The sequence below is a fragment of the Martes martes genome (genome assembly GCF_963455335.1).
Source record: "Martes martes genome assembly, chromosome: X".
Classification (NCBI taxonomy): domain Eukaryota; kingdom Metazoa; phylum Chordata; class Mammalia; order Carnivora; family Mustelidae; genus Martes; species Martes martes.
The window spans coordinates 44,284,587-44,303,912 of record NC_137897.1 but is presented as its reverse complement, the minus strand read 5'-3'; the positions used below and the strand labels follow the sequence as shown (position 1 = coordinate 44,303,912).

Here is a 19,326-nt window from a genome sequence, read left to right as displayed (position 1 = left end):
TGCTGGCTTTTGGCCATCTCAATACTGAGTTGAAGAAGAAACAGGGATGGGACTTGCCAAAAGTTAAAATGTCACAGACCTCAGTAGTTTGTCTTGGATAAGCGATTTTTATTTGATTCTATGCCTTTGGATAATTGTCAGAGTTCTAAAATGGTTGGTTTGAATTGTTTTGCCCATATTTTTATTGTTTTAAAGAGCATAATCACCTAGGCCCTTACTCTGCATTTTTTAAAGTCTTTCTCTTCCCTCTTCTATTATCACAAGGACCTTGCATTGAATTAACATTATTTCTTCTTTGACTGTCTGGAAGAATTGTTCAGTGAAACCACTTGGTTTCAGAGATTTCTGTTTTAGGAAGTTTTTCACTACAAATTCAAATTATTTAATAGCAGTATAAGATTATTCAACTTATACCTTTCATGTTAAATTTTTATAGTTTATGGTTTTTGAAGCTTGGTGCATTTCATCTAAGTTGTTGAATCTCCATGTTTAAAGTTGTTTATTATTACCTTTTTAATGCCTTAGAAACCTGTAGTGACATGACCTATTTCTGGTATTTGTAATTTGTGTCTTCTCTTTTTTTCCTTGTCAGTCTTGATAGAGGTTTATCAGTGTTATTGATCTTTTCAAAGATATCCAGTGTTTGCTTTTATTGGTTTTCTCTATTGTTTTCCTGTTTTAACTTCCATTGATTTCTGCTCTTTATTATTTTCTTCCTCTTACACATGCCTTATTTTTATTTTGTCCTTTTTCTAATTTCTTTAAATGGAAACTAAGATTATTTTTTAAAGATTTATTTCTTTATTTTAGAGAAGAAGTACACACAAGCACAAGCGTGTGCCAGCAGTGGGGGGGAGGGGCAGAGGAAGAGAGGATTGAGAGAGAATCCTCAAGCAGATTCCCCACTGAGCCTGGAGCCCTACTCGGGAGCTCAGTCCCACCATTCTGAGATCATGACCTGAGCTGAAATCACTAGTCTGTCGCTTAACTGACTGAGCCACTCAGGTATCCTGGAAGCTAAGATTATTGATGTATGAGACCTTTCATTTTATAGTACAAGCTTTTAATGCTATAAATTTTCTTAGAAATACCAAAATACCATTTTGGCTGCATCTACTAAGATTTTTAAAAATTAAGCTTTATTTTGGGGGGGACAGTTTTAGATTTACAGAAGAGTTTTACAGAAGATAGTACAGAGAGTTTCCAGTTTCCATGACAGTACTGAGAGTACCCCACACCCAGTTTTCCCAATTATTAACATCCTACATTAGTATGGTATATTTGTCACAACTAATAACCCAATCTTGATACATTATTATTAACTAAAGTCCATATTTTACTCTGATTTCCTTAGTATTTACTTATCTTTTATTTTCTGTCCCAGGATCCCATCTAGGATACCACATTATTTAGTGTTCATGTCTCCTTAAGCTTTTCTTGGCTCTAACAGTTTCTCAGAACTTCCTTGTTTTTGATGACCCTGAAATTTTTGAGGAGTACCAGTCAGCTATTTTGTATGGTTTTGTTTTTGAACTCTTCTTTACTTACTAGCACCAGAAGATGCTCTAGGCTAATTTTGTATATTTCCTGGCCCAGTCTTAGGAGCCACCATTTCCAAAAGGAATCCTAATTCCTTTTACTAGAGAATAAACTAGCTGGCTTCTCCCTCTCCCTCTCCCCCTGCCCCCCCTCCCCGCCCCATTGATGCGTGTTCTTTCTCTCTCGCTCTCTCGCTCTTCCTCAAATAAATAAATAAAATCTTAAAAAAAATCCTATCTATAACGTTAATTTTTTTAAGTAGGAAGTAATTGACCCAGTTTTTTTTAAAAGATGTATCCATTTAGTTGAAAGAGAGAGAGTGTGCATGTGCACATGTGCACACGAGTGGAGAGAGGAGCAGAGGGAGAGAATCTCAGACTCCCTACTGAGTGTGGAGCCCTATGTAGGCTCAATCCCACAACCCATGAGATCATGACCTGAGTCAAAACCATTTGTTGGCTGCCAAACCAACTGAGCCACCCAGGCACTACTGACCCAGTTATTTTTACCTTGTGGTTTCTAGCCTGTCTTCTTTGGTCCGTTGTTCCAGTTCACTTGCATTGCCTCTGTGGTACTCTTTGGGTTTTTCCCACATGTGGGTCTCCCAGTGGTCAATCTCAGTCTTTGGCAGTTGTCTTAGTTCAGTTTTCTTGTCTTTGGTGTACTGCATTTTTCAGGGCTGAGAGAAAGAAGTATGCTCAAGTGTGCCCCTCATAATAGGAAGAGAGTATAAGGAATTCTGTGCATAAATTTCTCTAGATTCCTGTTTCTTTTTCCCTTGCTGATCCTATCATGCATCTTTTTGCTATAATAAACTTAACTGTGAATACAGCTATATGTTGAGTCCTTACAACTTTGATTGAATCATTCAATCTGTGAGTGGTCTTCAGGACCCTGAAACATAATTGCATTACATAATCACAATCCTCAAAATAACTCTAAGGTAGGTAGACATTAATGTGTCTGTCTCTTATGGGTAAGAAGACTAAAGTTAGTGAAGTTAAACAACTTCCCTAGGACCTCAGTTCATAAGCGAGGGAATCCAAATCTATTTAATCCCAAAGCCTTGGTTCTTCACTGTTACTCTGCATTGCCTCCCAGTACCAGAAATTATGTCTGCAATGGGTTGAGAGAAGGCAGTGAAAGCTTATAGAGGGTGATAATGGTCTGAGACTGCTACATACAGGATGTAGTATTTGAGTTGGTCTTGAAGGATAAATGGACAGGATTAAAATTGGTGAAGTGCTGTGGGAAGAGTATTGTCTACAGATAGAATTGTATGGTATAAGCATGCAAATGTTAAAATGCAAGATTTATCTCCAAGAAGGAGAATGTAACAGTTGGGTGAAATGGAGCGTTTATGTTAGAATTAGAAGGTTTTTCTTACATAGTTCAAAAAAAACTTCTGGCAACTGCCATTAGCTTGTCTTTGCTACAGTTTGGTGTAAGATAATGTATCTGATCTAACACATAATTATGTATTTAAGCTTAATAAATGAGGCAGTATGTTTGTTTAGGGATAATAAATATCTGTTCTGCAGAGATAACCATGACTACTACCAATGACTTTGCCACCTAAACAAGTTAAAAACCCACTGTTGTTAGTATTAAGAAACTCCTGAAGTGGAGGGGGCGGTTCGAAGAGAAGAGTGAAATGCTGAAAACAGCATTTAACTGATACTAATCTGGTGGCAGTGTGAAGAATGTATTGGTTAGAGCTAGGGAGGCAGTCCATTTAGATCATTGTAATCATAGCATTCCATGTATGAGATGATTAAGAGCGTAGAGAATTGTGAAAGTGAAAATAGGTGAAAGATACTGTATAGGATGAATTGCCATGATGTGGTGATGACTGGATATTTGTATGTTTTTGGTGAGATCCAAATGTTTGGAGTCTGAGTAGTTTGGAGAAAATATGAAAGTTATCATAGAAATATGACATTTAGGTGAACTGTTATGCCAAGACCATGTTAAGTTTCATTCTACGTGTATTGAATTGAACAATTTATTGACATCCTAGTGGGAAAACACATTTGGGTTCTGAAATTGGATTGAAGAGGGATAAAAGTTTGAGATAAGAGATGGGAAAATTTGCAATTGAGTGGTCACTAAAACGATCTGAATGTGGGCATCACCTTGGGGAAAAAAACAAAAAAGAGCAACAAGGACCATACTCTGGTTTTATTCATTTCACTAGTAAGAAATGAATATTAAAGAGCATCTTTGGGGGCGCCTGGGTGGCTCAGTGGGTTAAAACCTCTGCCTTCAGCTCAGGTCATGGTCTCAGGGTCCTGGGATCGAGCCCCGCATCGGGCTCTCTGCTCGGTGGGGAGCCTGCTTCTCCCTCTCTCTCTCTGCCTGCCTCTCTGCCTACTTGTGATCTCTCTCTGTCGAATAAATAAATCTTAAAAAAAAAGTTCTTTAAAGAGCATCTTTGAAGTTTTAAGTAATGTTATAAGTAATGTTGACATTTTTTATAACTGTTAAAAACATTTGTACAGTACTTCTTTTCATGTAGGTATTTTCTAGTTCGTGAACTTTAAGTGGTCTTTTATAGTATATGAATAACTCTTAAATGAAATCAATAAGTAATTGTCCTTTCCATGTATAAAGTATAGTTATGCACCAGATAACGTTCAAATAACGTTTTTTTCTTCTCATATAGCACATTGTTCTTGATAACTTCTGGAAGGTATGTGTGTGCATATCTTTCTGTTGCCTACTTAGGAGTCTTGCTCTAAGTTCCTGTTTCATTTCAATACCTGTTTGGTTTGTTAATCATTTCTTAGCACTTGCTGACTGTTGTGCCACTAGTGCACCAGCCGTCATTACCATCACTTGAGGGTTCGAGATCACTTGTTCCATCACTTTCCCTTAGTGCATAAATGTTCTTAAATGAATGACATTCAAACTTAGCTCTATGCAACACATTTGTTTTTTAGAAACTAAGGGGAATGAGCACAGAAATACTCCTTAGGAGAAGCTAAGTAGACAAAAATGTTGGCACTAATGTGTATATGGTTCTGGCTGTTGTCTCCATTTTACTCCTACCTACTGACATTTTTCCAGGGTAAGAAGACACTATTAAAAAGCTTCAGCTCCAGAGTCTTACCCATTTTGTTCTGCTATTTGTTCCATTACTGGAGTTGACAGAGAATTAGATGAATGTGCAGAGGGATAACAGGAAAAAAAATGTCTTTATTATAGGCTGACTTGTTTTCTTTGGGTTTTAAGTCTTAGAAAAGGAGGGAATTCCATCAAAATTTGTATGTCATTTTGGTATCTCATGGTTGCCCAAAAGGTAGTATACATGATTTTTATAAAACTCTTGGTATATGTGAAGATGGTCCAATTCATTCATTAAACTCTTCTTAAACAATTTTCATTAATGTTTTCATTTAATATTTAATCCCCTTGAATCTAAGCTTTTAGTAATACAGAGTTCATTGAGAATCACAGACTTTGTATAAGCACTCATTCATATTATCATGTTCCTCCTTTTGAAGCAAGTTCCCCATTCATTTCCCAGTGTATTCTGTGGGTTGGTATGGTACAGTGGAAAGTACACTGACCTGTCAGGATACCTGGGTTCTAGCCCCAGCATATAACCTCAGCTTCTGGATCCCATTCTTCTCATGCAAAAAGTAGAATACTTGTTGAGCCTATATCACAGGCCTATTATAAGTTTCAAAAATGATAAAGAAAATTACTTTGAAAATGTTAATATGGAGGCTTCTTGCATCATCTTCAGTGATTTCCATATTTTTCACAATTAAAAAAGTACCGTAACAAATGTACAAGAAATGTTCAAATGCTTGTTTAATAAAGTTCCTAAAAATGTTATTGTGCTTATATTTCACAACTGTATTTCCTTAAATTTATTTTAAACCCACTCTGTAAGTTTTGGCTTGTAAATCAGAGGAATTGGAACGTTATGAATTTTTTCTATGAGAATGATTTAGCAAATGTGTATAATCGTACTGAATAATTTAAAGACTTAGTGTGATGTTCAGATTAGGGATTTTTTTGCTAACAGAGACTTCTGTCATTGATTTGTTTCATTTATTTGGACATCTTATGCTCTACAACTCACGAGGTTCATATACCATCTGCATTCTTGTTTCTGCCATTTGTTTATCATTAACAAACAAAAATATTGGTTAAAAAGTTAAATGAGATTCTAGTTTTCTGATACTTGTTTAAAGTCAGTATGGTATACTGAAAAGAGAGAGCATCCTCATCTACACTTCAGCATTCCAAGTCTGAGTCAGCTGATGACTAATTGCAAGAATTGCAAGAACTCAAGCTTATCGTTCTACTTTTTCTGTGGCTCATTTGTCCATTATAAAATAAGTGGTTTGGATTAGACTTCTAAGGTTCTTTTAAATTTTAACATTCTATGATTGTTTTTTAAAACTTCTGAGTATCCGAGGAAACCAATGTAAAGATTATAATTGGTACTAATGTTTTTAGAGATACTGTTTATTATATTTGACTTATAACTTATACCTTATTTGACTTATACCAAGGTGACCATATAATTTGCCATCCAACAAGAGAAAACTTTTGAGAGTTAAAGGCATACTGTTAATAATTACTCCAGGGCAACAGCTTTTAAACCAGGACTGTCTCAGATAAACTCAAATATCTGGTTACCCTATGTGTACCCCGTATGTGGGGTTCTGTCAACTGCATTATTGGCCAAAGAACAGTATTTATCAGTTTTAATTCCTTTTTATGGTTTTACTGTTTTTTCTTCTAGATCCATTGTGTGTGGAAAGTAATGTAGCATCATGCCAGCAATCTCCAGCTAGTAAAAAAGGGATGTTCACAGACGACTTACATAAACTGGTGGATGACTGGACAAAGGAAACAGTAGGAAATTCTCTTATTAAGCCAAGTTTAAACCAACTCAAACAGAGTCAACACAAACTAGAGTCAGACAACTGGAACAAAGTGTACGAGGTAAGTTGTTTTTACATGTTCCTCTTTATTTATGAGAACTAAAACCAGGGGCTCCTTGGTGGCTCAGTCAGTTAAGGGTCTGACTCTTGATTTCAGCTCAGGTCCTGATCTCACAGTTGTGAGTTCAAGCCCCATGTTAGGCTCCACACTGGGCATGGACCTTACTTAAAAAAAAAAAAAAAGAATTCAAACCGTAAAAATTGATTCACTTAGTCACTATGAGAGAATGGTGTGATTTGACAACATAGAGACTTTTATCCTTATCTAGATTCATTATATCCTTGAGCAAATTATCTTTTAGACCAGGGGTCAGCAACCTTTTCCTGAGAAGGGGCCAGTTAGTAAATACTTGCAAGTCATGTGGTTGCAACTAGTCTACTCTGTTGGAGGGCAAAAGCAGCCACAGACAAAACATAAATGAATGCACGTGGCTTTATTCCATGAAAACTTGACTTGCAAAAAGAGGTGGCAGGCTGTAGGTTGCTGTCCCTTGTTTTAGACTTTTATACCTGAAAAAGTAACCATCAAGTATCAAAAAGAAAGCATCTAGAGTGATGGTTAATTCAGTCCTGTGGTGCAAGAAGAGTTTGGTTTTGAGGAAAAGCTATCATATGTTGTATGTCAGTATTCTTAGAACTACTAAGTGATCTTATTTGTTCAGTTTTTAAAGTGATTTTAAAGCTCTTTAAGCTAGAATATTATGAAAGGCATCTTAAATTCATGGGATGAGATGCCTAGTTAATTGCATATGGCCTTAGTCAGATGTACATGCATTTGAGATATAGAAAGATGTCCTCAGTGCATCTGGAATGGGAAGAAGGTAGGCTTAGAGAATAGTATATACAGTATTTGTTTAAAATTATGGACATTAGATATATGTATATACAATAGAAATAGGAAGAGCTATTAACAATATGTGGGATAGTGGAATTTGGGCCTTATTTTACTTTGTACTTCTCTGTGTTTGAGTTTTTAAAGTATCACTTTTTCACGATGAGTAAATCTACTAAAATGTGAATCAGGGCTTAGAATCTGAACCCTCATAATTGAAAGAGATATATTTGTGTGTCTGTTTTTCTGTCATATTTATGTACATGTATGTGTATATTTGTAGTCATTGCATGTAGTTTGGTAAAGAGGCTGAAAATACAGGTAGTGTTAATGTTGAATAAAAGTTTCAAAAGCCTAGATTTCCCAAAATAGTAAGCAGTATATTTCTTGGGGACTCTGTATTTATCGTACTCCTGGCACTGATTTATACACAGATAGTATCACCATTGTAAACACTGGAAGTCTTTAGAGGCAAATTTCAAGGCATAAATGCATTGGTGTTGCCAGTGAGAGAGCCTCTGAGTACTCTGTGAATGGAGACTTTTGTTGACTAGTAGGAGGGTGGTTTTTTGCAGCATAATGGGGGATTTGGGAGGGAAAATGAGTAGAAAATGGAGTATGAACAAAAGTAATGAAGGTCTTTAAACAGTTAATACTTACTTACCTTAGAAGATTGCTGTGAGGATTAAATGAGGTAACACCTATAGAGTAACTAGCACAAGGTAGTAACTACTTTTGTATTTTGAGTTCACTTGATTACATCTTTGTGTGGAAAACTCATCTCATAATCTAATGTTCTTGCTTGTTACTGAGCTTAGAAAAATTGAAAAATTAGAAAATTTGTCACAATTATTTTAGGCCCTTTACTATGTGCCAAGCCCTGTCCTAGACACTAGGTTTGATGAGCAAAAACAAGTATGTGCCCTATCTCTTGGAACTACACTCTGGTGGGACAGTTCAACATGAACAAACTTATATAAATATAAAATTGTAGCTATAATATGGACTACAAAGGAAAAATTAAGATATCATAGGTAAGAGATTTGATCTAGTGAAGGGAAGTCAAATTTCACTGAAAAAGTGCTGATTGAACAGAGATCTGAGGAATGAGTAGGTGTTAAGTAGGTGAAAAAGAGAGGGAATGTGATTCCAAGCAGAAAGAACAGCTTATGCAAAAGTCATGTATGGGTAAAGGGATCATGAGGGGACTGAAAGTAAGCTAGTTTGGCTGAAGTGAAGAGAGCAGAGAGGAGTTGGTATGCAGTCAATCTAAGGAGGTTGGGAGGGTTTTAAAAGTGGTGATGATAAGGAACTTTGTATTTTAAGAAAGACAGTTAGCAGGAGGGAAAAAAAAGAAGTTGTTAGCCATTGAAGCCCTAGGGTTAACATCAGATTTGCTTTTCGAAAATATTACTCTGACTTGAAGCAAGAAGAAAGGATTATGGGGGGGGGTGAGGGTAGAAGTTGATAGATGAATTGAGAGTTAGTCACAGTAGTCTATATAAAGAGAAGCTGAGATAAAAGTGAACAGATTCCAAGAAATGTTTAAGGGATAAAATGGAGGTGCCTGGGTAGCTCAGTCAGTTAAGTGTCCAACTCTTGATCTCAGCTCAGGTGTTGATCTCAGAGTCGTGAGTTCAAGACCTGTATTGGGCTCCACACTGGGCACGGAGCCTACTTTAAAAAGGAGAGAAAAGGGACAAGATTTAGTGATGGAATGGATGTACATCAAGAGGGAAGGTGTCAAGACTAGGTTTCCGGCTGCCATTACTGGCTATCATTCCAGTGTACCATTCACAAGATGTGGAACATGAGTAGGCAGTGTGTTTTGGTAAAGGAAAGACTATAGGTCATTTGAATCTCAAATTCCTTTGAAATATGCAGAAGGTTAAGTATAAGAAATCATCTCCAATTGTCTTTTTTTTTTTTAAAGATTTTATTTATTTATTTGACAGAGTGAGAGATAGTGAGAGAGAGATTATGAGGGAGGGGGGAGAGGAAGAAGCAGGCTTCCTGCTGAGCAGGGAGCCTGATGTGGGGCTCGATCCCAGGACCCTGGAATCATGACATAAGCCAAAGGCAGGCGCTTCACCAACTGAGCCACCCAGGCGCCCCCATCCAATTGTCTTTTTTAAAAATAAAAATCACATTATTGTTTGTAAAATAATGTTCATTGTAGAATTTAATAAGTGCAGAAAAGTACAAATCTTAAAATACCACCTTCAAATCCCACTACCTCGAAATAATTGTCACTAACTATAGATAAACACCATTTCAGATATCTTTCTATGTCTGTATGTGTATACATGGAAATGACTTCATAAAAATGCAGTCATACTATATGTGCCCTTTTGAATCAGAGGTATTAAATTTTACTTTAATGGAACAAAAACACTGTTACGAGGAAGAGATTACTGAACTTGAAATAAATGTGTTTTTTTCACCTCATGAGATACAGTCATTCATTCTTGAGTCAAGCAAAAGCTTTTTACTTTCAACGTTTATTTGAAAGGCTTTTAGCTTGACTAGTCAACTTACAAGAACTGAGCATTTGGGACTGATACCAAACTCTACTTTAAGTGAGAATTATTTACTTCCGTTTGACTTAACTATTACTATGTGCCTAACATTTCAGTAATCTTGATAGATGTGTGTAATCACAATAGGACATGATAAGGAGAGTCAGGCAGGAATATATTTTCACAGTACTGCCAAAAACATAATTGTCTTGAGTTTAAACTTCCAAAAATGCAATAGGAATTTTAGACTTTAAGGCAATGAGAAGTGGGTAGGGCATTGACATTTGTTGAGCACCTACTGTATATACTAGACTCTTCCCCTGTGCCACACTATATCATGCTTCTCTGTGTCCAAAGAATTACATAGTAACTGGTCTGTGGTGCTGAATGAGAAAAATTCATGGGGCTAGCAGAAGGAAATAAAAATAGAAGAGTACTGCTAACATAAAGAAATGGACAGTATTAAACTGTGAACAGAGATTTAGCAGGGTCCTTGGAGTTAGCTGGAACTCTATTCAAATCCTCACCTCACTGTCAAGTTGCTTAGTGATATTGGGTGTCATCAATTTTGAGCTTCAGTTTCTTTATCCGAAAATGCCTACCTTATAGGGCAGTAATGAAGAGGAAATGAAATAAGGTATGCAACAATGCTTGGCACACAGAAAGGTGCTCCAAAAGTTATAGCTTCTTATAGTAATAATAGAAATAGTAAGCCAGAAGGAATAGGAAGGAATATAGATGGGTAAAAGCATCAACCAAATGAACTGATCTTTTGTTTTTATTTTTGTTTTTGTTAGAATACTCCATCTACTATGGGCTACACACCAACATGGATTTCTTCTCTGTCCCAAATCCGTGGAGCTGTCCCAACCTCCTTGCCACAAGGACTCCCACTCCCTTCATTTCCTGGGCCATTATCATCCTATGGAATGCCCCATGTTTGTCAATATAATGCTGTGGGGGGGCCAGGGTACCCAGTACAGTGGGTAGGCATTTCAGGAACACCGCAACAGTCTGTAGTAATTCCTACTCAATCTGGGGGACCATTCCAGCCAGGAATGAATTTACAGGCGTTTCTAGCTTCATCAGTGCAGAATCCATCCGCGATCCCTCCTGGTCCCAAATGAATCAGAGTAGAGATGAAGAAAAGGGAGATTTTTTTTTCAGAATTATTTTCAGGACACCTAAGATACTAAACGTTCTTCTTCTTGGTTCTGCCGTATTTTCCCTCATTTGAGTTTACTTTCCACTGAATTTTTGTTGTTGTTGTTGTTCCATTATGGTATTTTATATAGCTCATCATTCTGTAGAACTGTGCAGTTTGTACATAGAGCACTGCACACAGAAATGTTTTTTCACTTCAGATCCTATCCTCTTTGATACTTGATTTTTTAAAAATACCGTTCAGAATGCTTTAATAAGCTCAGCTTGAGCATTACCATTTCCAGGACACTTTCCATGAATTGCTGAGAAGCCCCCATTTTTTACTGCTGCTATCTGCAGCTGAATGATACTTTAAAATGTATAAAAACTATTTAAATTGATATTCCCCAAACATGGACGAAGTGAGACCCTCCAACAGCCGGAGTTTTATGGGATTCTTCACATGTTTATCTTAGGTTTACCTTTCCCAGAAGGCAGGGTAACTTGCTGCAGGAAACGTTTTGGTATATAAAATTAGAATAACTTTGTCAACCAATATAGACCATGAGCCCTTTTTAATGTGATTTTCTTCCCGTCGTCACAGCAGGAGGAGTGAAGCCTTGTTTTAGGTGAGGCGGAGAGAAAGGAAAAAACAGAACTGTAACAGTTCCTTGATTCTGCAGATACTGTAGCTGCTTTAGGATTTCAATAGTAATTCAAAGCAGCTATCTCCTTGTTTCTCATGTGCACACTACATTGTTTTTGAGCATCTGAGAGGCACTGGTTTGGCTTGCATTCTTTTCTAAGGGATATATTGCAGCTGATATGAATCTCATTTTGGGGGAATCTTGGTATTCCGAACAAAGAGGATTCAAGTTACACCTCTATTGATCCATTGTTCTGAAGTAAAATGTACTTGACACAGTAGGTTGTAGGTTTTGAGACTTAAACATGAAACACTGGCTTTACAGGGTTCTAAGGTGTGGGGTATACACTGTCCTGCAGTGAAATAGTAGACCCTCGAAGGACACTATTTAAGTTGCCCTTAGCTTTTTTTTGAGGGGGGGGATTGCCATTTTTTTAGTTGTTATAATTTCCCTTGTTAGTATATATAGCATCCTAGATGATTTTAGATCTCAGATGATTTTGGCAGCCTCTTTTTAGAATCTGAGAGAGATCACTGTCAAGTTGCACTTTACTGGGTTTTATCCAGTTTTAGAAGGAGGTGAGACAATGTCAAAATACACACTTTTGCTTTTCAAGAAGGCTAACTATAATAATCCTAAAAGGCTGGTCACAGAGTTACCTAATGCTCAGTCTGTGAAACCCAAATAGAATTCTTAAATGGTATTAATCAACTATCACATACACATGTTTGAAATACTTTCTACTCTGAAAATTTCAGGGTCATTTCTACCATATAATTACCTGATAATGAGTTCTATCTACTGGTAACCATTCCAAATTACCACCCAACATTTCTTTGAACAGATTTTCTTCCATGTTCCTCTAAAATTTTTACCCCATGAGCTTATCAGGTAATGAGGAAAACTCAATAGGTATACTTTTTTTTTTTTTTTGCATAGTCTACTTTATGACATTCAGTACCCTTTTTCAAAAAAAATGTGTCTGGTATTGCTTACCTGAGGATCACACTAACCATCATAAAGATTCTATCACTATCCTTTGGGGTGTCTAAGGCAGCATTTTCAGAATTGCTGTTGATAAGAGCCACAGTTTCTTTTCGTAAGTCATACTCTGGTTTGAGTGAGTCTCTTATGTACAAATTCTTCAAATTTCTCCTACAGTATTGGTTTGCAAGTTGCAGTGATTTTAGGACATTAGTGTAATGCAAATGCTTGCATTGCAGTGTTTTCCATGTGTACAAAAACAATGCACCTAAAATCCGTATTCTTTAAAACTGCTCGTGTTTCATTTTAAGAGTTGGCTTTGTGTAATTACATTAAGACTTACAACCTATAAAGTGAAAATCCTGCAGGTTTTAAGATCCCTTTCTCTCTACATGTAATGCTTTTAAACAGTGTACCCCAGGATGAAAAAACCTCCATGGATGACATGCACAATTACATTTATTAATGGCTGCTCTACATCAAATGTCCCACATTTTGCCACCACCTCTGTTTTAGGTATGATTCATCATTCATTTGCCTGCAGACTTTTGCAGTGCCTTGTAATATTTAGAATCTTTTCAGATTTTTTGCTGGAAAGAAAAGTAGTCTTCTAAAGTTTGAAGATAGTGAATAGCATACTGCTGTCTCCATGCTGACCGCAGTAGTTGGATTAACATATGTTATGTATACATTATGTATATGTAACATGTATAAGTTTAAAAATACAGAAAAAAGTGAGTTTGTGCAGAAATGAAGAAAACAGTGTTATTCACATCACTGTGGGTTTTTATTTTTTTCCCATTAAATGTTTGATTCAGATTATAGTCACTTTGACTGTAAATATTGGCTAGTTTTCTAAGTAGGGGTTTTACATTATTTCATAATTTTGCTAACTCATATAATAGTGCTGTTTTCATTCTTGCTGAGGTAATTTTCCTTCCCACAAGCAGTTAACTCTTGAGGTGAAGCTCAGAAATTCCCTTCTTACTTAACAAAGAGCCTACTATATAACAAGGGCCTTCTACCCAAAACTGTCCTTTTCATTTTCCTTTTTGTAGGAGAAAGAGGTTGTACTAAACCATCCTGCTTGTAAAGTTTATTTGGGGGATAGTCTGTATGTCCAACCTCTATGTTTACTTCTCAAAGTACAAGTCTGATAAATAGTACTGTATCTCCATATGTGGCAATGTGAGCATTTCATCATGAAGTACATGCTGCTATGTTTGTGAAGTTGGGTGTAACATCATAAGACTATGAAACCAGTATTGGTGTAAATCTAATGAAAATAACCCTATGTATATTTGTAGCAGTCTTGAATCTCTATTTAAGGTAATTTGCTGTAATATAACAAATATCCCTTTTGTTTTTCATCCTTTTCTTGCCAGTTTTATATCAAGCATGAATTCTCATGGTTTGACAGCAAAATTATCTGTGAAAGTTTAAAAGGCACTTTCCCGCTGTGATTTTTGGATTGAGTGTGGAGTGTTATGTACAATATGATGGGATGTATCATTTTAGAACCCCAGATTTAATCCAGTCCAATTACTTTTGTTTATCTACCTCGTTTTCAGTGCTGTTTAGGGTTGCACAAGTAAACACTGCCTGTGAAACTTGCTTTTTTGCCTTGATTCTCAGTATTCTTTCAGGTTATAAATCTGGCCTGCCTCCTAGTCCCAGTGCTAAGCATGAGTTCGATATGAGAGGGACCACCACTCTGCCACCAATCTGTGTTTAAGTGATGAGAGCCATGTGCCTCTGCAGAGAATAAGCTTTTGGGATTTGGGGAAGGAGAGCAGAGAAAGAAATCCAGCTGGTGGCAATGTAGGATTTAGTTTTGGGAGTCAGTCCTAAAAGAAATGGTAAAAAAGTATCTAGACAGTCCAGTGCCTGCAACTTTGCATCTTTTACTAAAGGTGCATTTCTCGTCTGTGTGCCTAAAGGGCTATGTGTTGAAATTGCTTTAACTATCACAGTGACATATTTGCTCAATCCTACAGCAGTGGCCTGTCATTCAGCATATTAGCATACTGCTAGGTATTTTCAGTGGTATTTTGTTACCTTAAAATGGCTATATGCTTTCAGTTGAATTGTAGTTGGTGGTAACTGTTTATCCAATCTCTAAATTCTATTGGAGGCATTGACTTTCTTCTTTGCTGTCTTTTCTGAATGATGAAATGATGCATTCTTTTTCTTTTTCCAGAACACTCAGCTAATGTTTATAAGCCACATGTTCTTTGTTTCACATGGTTACTGTGTATAACACTACAGCATATTTAATGTTAGCAAATACTGTATTTCAGGCTTCATGCACAAATACATTACTGAAATATATTTGGGATTCAGTTATTTAATCTTCTGTTTGGTTTAGAGAAACTTGAGATTTGAGGTGGGGTGCAGGCCATTTTCTAGAATAGATTGTTCATTTTTTTCATTCTGTAGTGTATTGGGGACTTTTTTTTTTTATCCCCCCTTTGTTTTGAAGATGAACCGGCGGGGGGTGTTGTAGAAAAGGCCATTGATTTGATAAATGTAATTTCTGATATTCAGTTTTGTTTTGTTTTTTTAAACCAATACAGACTATAAAATTGTGACACTCAAACTTGGTAAAGTCCTTTGAAATTAGTATGAAATTTTGACAGAGCCAAATGCTTTCAGTTCACCATGGAAATAGTCTTTGTATGTGAAGGATGAACACAAACATTGGTCAGGGTCCTTGATAGCCAACCTAGGGAGGGGCCTGGAATAGTGGTTAGGTGACACTGAAGTTATTTTCAAGTGAGATAGTTGGAAGAGTGTACAAACCAACAGTTTCCATTCTGGAAGGTTTTCTCTTAATTTAAAAAAAAAACCAAAACTCAAAAAGGCTAAAAGTCAAGCAAGAAGGGAAGAGAAAAACTCGGCTCTTGAGAAGAAAAATGTGCCGGTATAAAATAAACTCCTAAATGCGTGCTTGTCAGCCTTCCCTTTTTTTTTTTAAGTTACATTTCTTTTCCACTCTAAGTTAAGATTTCAGATTGAGGTTTGTGGGCCAGACCATACCCTCAGCAGAAATAGTGACTGATCGGAAAGTGCAGTTGTTCAAGGTCTGTCATGCTCAATCACTTAAAACTGTAACTTGTTTGATATGAATATTAAGCATGTAGACCTAGTGCAGCATGGGAGCCACTCAGGAAGTTTATGCAATTAATAAACTTTCATGCATAATTTGCTATGAAGTATGCAGAATTTCAGCCACTTCTTTACACTTAACATTTAGTTGTATATGCGAACTCTCCTTTCTTAATTGGGGAATGTAGCATTATATAGAAAGAATGTTGTTAAACTTAATTTTAATCCTTCTTGACATTAACCTTTTTTTTTCCTTTGGTAAACCAAGTGATCTGCCTTTAAGCAGTCATCTGATTTTGGTTCCTTGAAACTGTGATTTTTATTTCATTTGTACCCAGCCATTGTAAGTATTTTGTTTTGTTTCTTGGAAATTTAGTTTTGAAACAGAAAATAAAGGCTGTGTTATAAAATGAGTATGGTATCTTATTAAAATGCTTTCATAGTCACTGCAATCACCTGGCTTAAACTGGTTCTTCATTTATCAAATGTAATTTTTAGGAGATTTAAAAGATTTAGCCCTATAGATTATGCTGGCTGAACAAATTAACCAAGCCATCGATTATCTCTTGATGTATATAGCTCTAGCAAATTTTGAGTTGTACCTCTTCTCCACTCTTATCAATGAGCTATAATTATAATACTCACTATGATTTTTCTGAGTACCTGTTATGTTATTTAGGCTTTTACCTGTGATATATTTAATTCAAAAAACAATCCTATAAGCTAAGTCTGTTACTATCTCAACTTTACGAGAAAATTTATGGATCAGAGACATTAAAGAATTTGCCATGGTTAACACAACTAGGAAATGGTGAAGCCTGGACCCAAACCTAGGTTTGTCTGACTCCCAAGCTCATGCGAAAAAAACCCAGGCCATACAACTCTCAGATACACTGTTGGAAAAATAATCCACATACATTTACAATAAGTTTCCACCTATTAATCAGGATTAGTAGGTGATCTTTTTACATGTCTTTCATGAGGTTATATCCAGTACTTGTTTCATCATTTCAGGAGTAGAACTGTGTTTATGGTATAAACAAGGATTCAAAATGTGCCCTTTGCACAAACTTATTAAGGAGATTTCCTTTCATGTTGACAATGTTTATGGTACATGTTTAGGGAAAAAAGTATATTTGGAAATTTCCCTCCCACATCTCTCATTTACTACACTACAGTGACTTAGGAAACTGCTAAATGAGGTCCGATCACTTGTTCACTTGATAACTTAGAAGAACTGTGCATATATTTATGCAACCAGCCCTGGAGGAAGAGTTAGAGACCTGTCAAAAATACCCAAGGTTAGCTGAGGATTTTAAAAATATTTTTTGGTGGCGCGTGGGTGGCTCAGTTGGTTGAGCATCCGCCTTCAGTTTGGGTTAATACAGATAGACTTTTTAGAGTCCAACAGACCCAGATTTGTATTCTGGCTTTGTGAACTTGGGAACACTGCTTAACTTTTCCACTTTGATTTCCTTTTCTACAAAAAGGATAGCTGCCTATCCTTGTTTCCAGACTAAATGAGAAAGCAAAGAGAAGGCTTAGCACTATACCTCATACATAGTAGGTTTGCTCAAATAATAGTAATGACTGCTCAAGGGACCTTACATTATCACTATTTTAAGAGAAGAGGAAACAGGTGACAAAACTGAACCCAACCAGTGAGTCAATGTGAAATCTGTTGGTGGAAGAGATTAGGTATTGGCCCCAAAGGTCCTAGATGATGTAACAGAGTGAGGTCCAGAGGTGAAAGTGTTTAAGTTTGGGAATAAGACAATATAAAACCCACTTAAAATGTGCATCACTGGGGCACCTGGGTGGCTCAGTGGGTTAAAGCCTCTGCCTTCAGCTCAGATCATGATCCCAGGGTCCTGGGATTGAGCCCCACGTCGGGCTCTCTGCTCAGCAGGGAGCCTGCTCTCCCCCCCTCCCCTGCCTACTTGTGATCTCTGTCTATCAAATAAATGGATAATATCTTTTTAAAAATCCTTTAATTTGGCCTTCGTTTAATATTGTAAAAGCCCTATATGAAAATAATTTGAAGGAAAAAATGTGTACCACTAGATAAAAGAATTTTACTAGATAAAAGAATTAGATGGCAGAATTTTCTGTGCCTAAAGTGTTTTGAAGGAGCTGAAGTAGTAGCAGTAGTAGTAGTAGTAGTAGTAGTAGTAGTAGTAGGGGAAAAGGGGGTGGGGTCTTACAATAGAAGCTCAAGACAGAAATGAAGATGTACAGCATAGGTAATGGTCCAAATAGGAGCAGGACCTTGTGATAGATAGATGAAGAATTGCAAAGGACTAGCTGGCATGCATGTTACTAATGAAGAAATAGCCTCAGAAATTAAACCAGTATTTGTAAGTTTTCTCCATTACAGTTCAGAGGTTCTCAACCCTGACTGCATATTAAAATCACCTGGGTAGCTACATAAAGCACAACAATGTGAATGTACTTAACACTATTGTACACTTAAAAATGGTGACGATGATAAATTTTGTTGTATGTATTTTACTACAATTTAAAATAAAGAATGTGTCTGTGTCCCATCCCTACAACCAATACTGTTACATCCACATATTAATATAATTAGGGTTGAGAACCACTGTCATTGTTTACTAATCAAATGACTTTCCTGCCAGCTATTAGAGAGTTGCTGGTTCAAGAAAAACAAGAAATATGGTAGCCTCATTAGACCTTCTAATTAACTATTTCCTAGAACCATATGAGCTTATAGCCTCTCAAACAGGCCCCAAGGTTCTGGGCAATAGAGGAAGCTAAGTGGGCCCTTTGCAGACACTGAAAAGATAGTTGCTACTTAAGTGTAAGATTCCAGAAGATTGAGTCCAATGTGAACTCTCCAGGCAAACTCCTTATGCTTCTCTCCACTCTTCATGATAAGAATGAACATTAATTAGGTGCGTACTGTGCCATTTATTATGCTAAGCACTCTACATCATTTAATCTCCATAAGCTTCTGAGGTAAGTATCCTTACCATCTCCCTTCTAAGCTCCTCGACCGCCAAAAACTGCTTTCTCCTAGTGTCCAGCTTTATTCCTGGCATGTAGTAGGGACCAAATCTGTTGAATGAATTAATGATTTCTATTTCACATTCTATCACACAGATATTAATGATATCTATTTCACAGATACAGTAAGGGATCAAAAGGCTAAGTAACTTGTTAAAGTTAGATAGCTGGGACGCCTGGATGGCTCAGTGGGTTAGGCTCGGGTCATGATCCCAGGGTCCTGGAATCGAGCCCCACATCGGGCTCTCTGCTTGGCAGGGAGTCTGCTTCCTCCTCTCTCTCCACCTGCCTCTCTGCCTACTTGTGATCTCTGTCAAATAAATAGATAAAATCTTTAAAAAAAATAGCTAATAAGGAGTTGAACTAATATTGGAACCCAGACCTTGGCTCCAAAGCACGCAACTTAAATACTATTCTGTGACATCTACTATCCCCTTCTGCTTTCAGGGCTTTGGCCTATGTTATCTCTACCCTCTCTGGCCTATTGAGCATAAAGTTTCTCCTCTATTAGGTATGTTAAGACTCTTGTGTACAAGTAATAAAAATCCAATTTGAACAAGCTT

General features: G+C 36.8%; 1 protein-coding gene across 3 annotated transcripts in view; it reads left to right on the top strand.

Moving 5' to 3' along the window:
• Nucleotides 1-11,467, top strand: part of WNK3 (WNK lysine deficient protein kinase 3) — a gene marked incomplete at its 5' end in the record, with an annotated part of 124,485 nt that extends 113,018 nt beyond the window's left edge. For all 3 annotated transcript variants that reach the window (XM_080795167.1, XM_080795166.1, XM_080795165.1), the window contains 2 exons: nt 6,302-6,504; nt 10,652-11,467. In XM_080795167.1, coding sequence (XP_080651293.1) covers nt 6,302-6,504; nt 10,652-10,981 — 533 coding nt within the window. In that variant the 3' untranslated portion in view covers nt 10,982-11,467. The remainder of the gene's footprint in view (nt 1-6,301; nt 6,505-10,651) is intronic.
• Nucleotides 11,468-19,326: the final 7,859 nt, after the last annotated feature.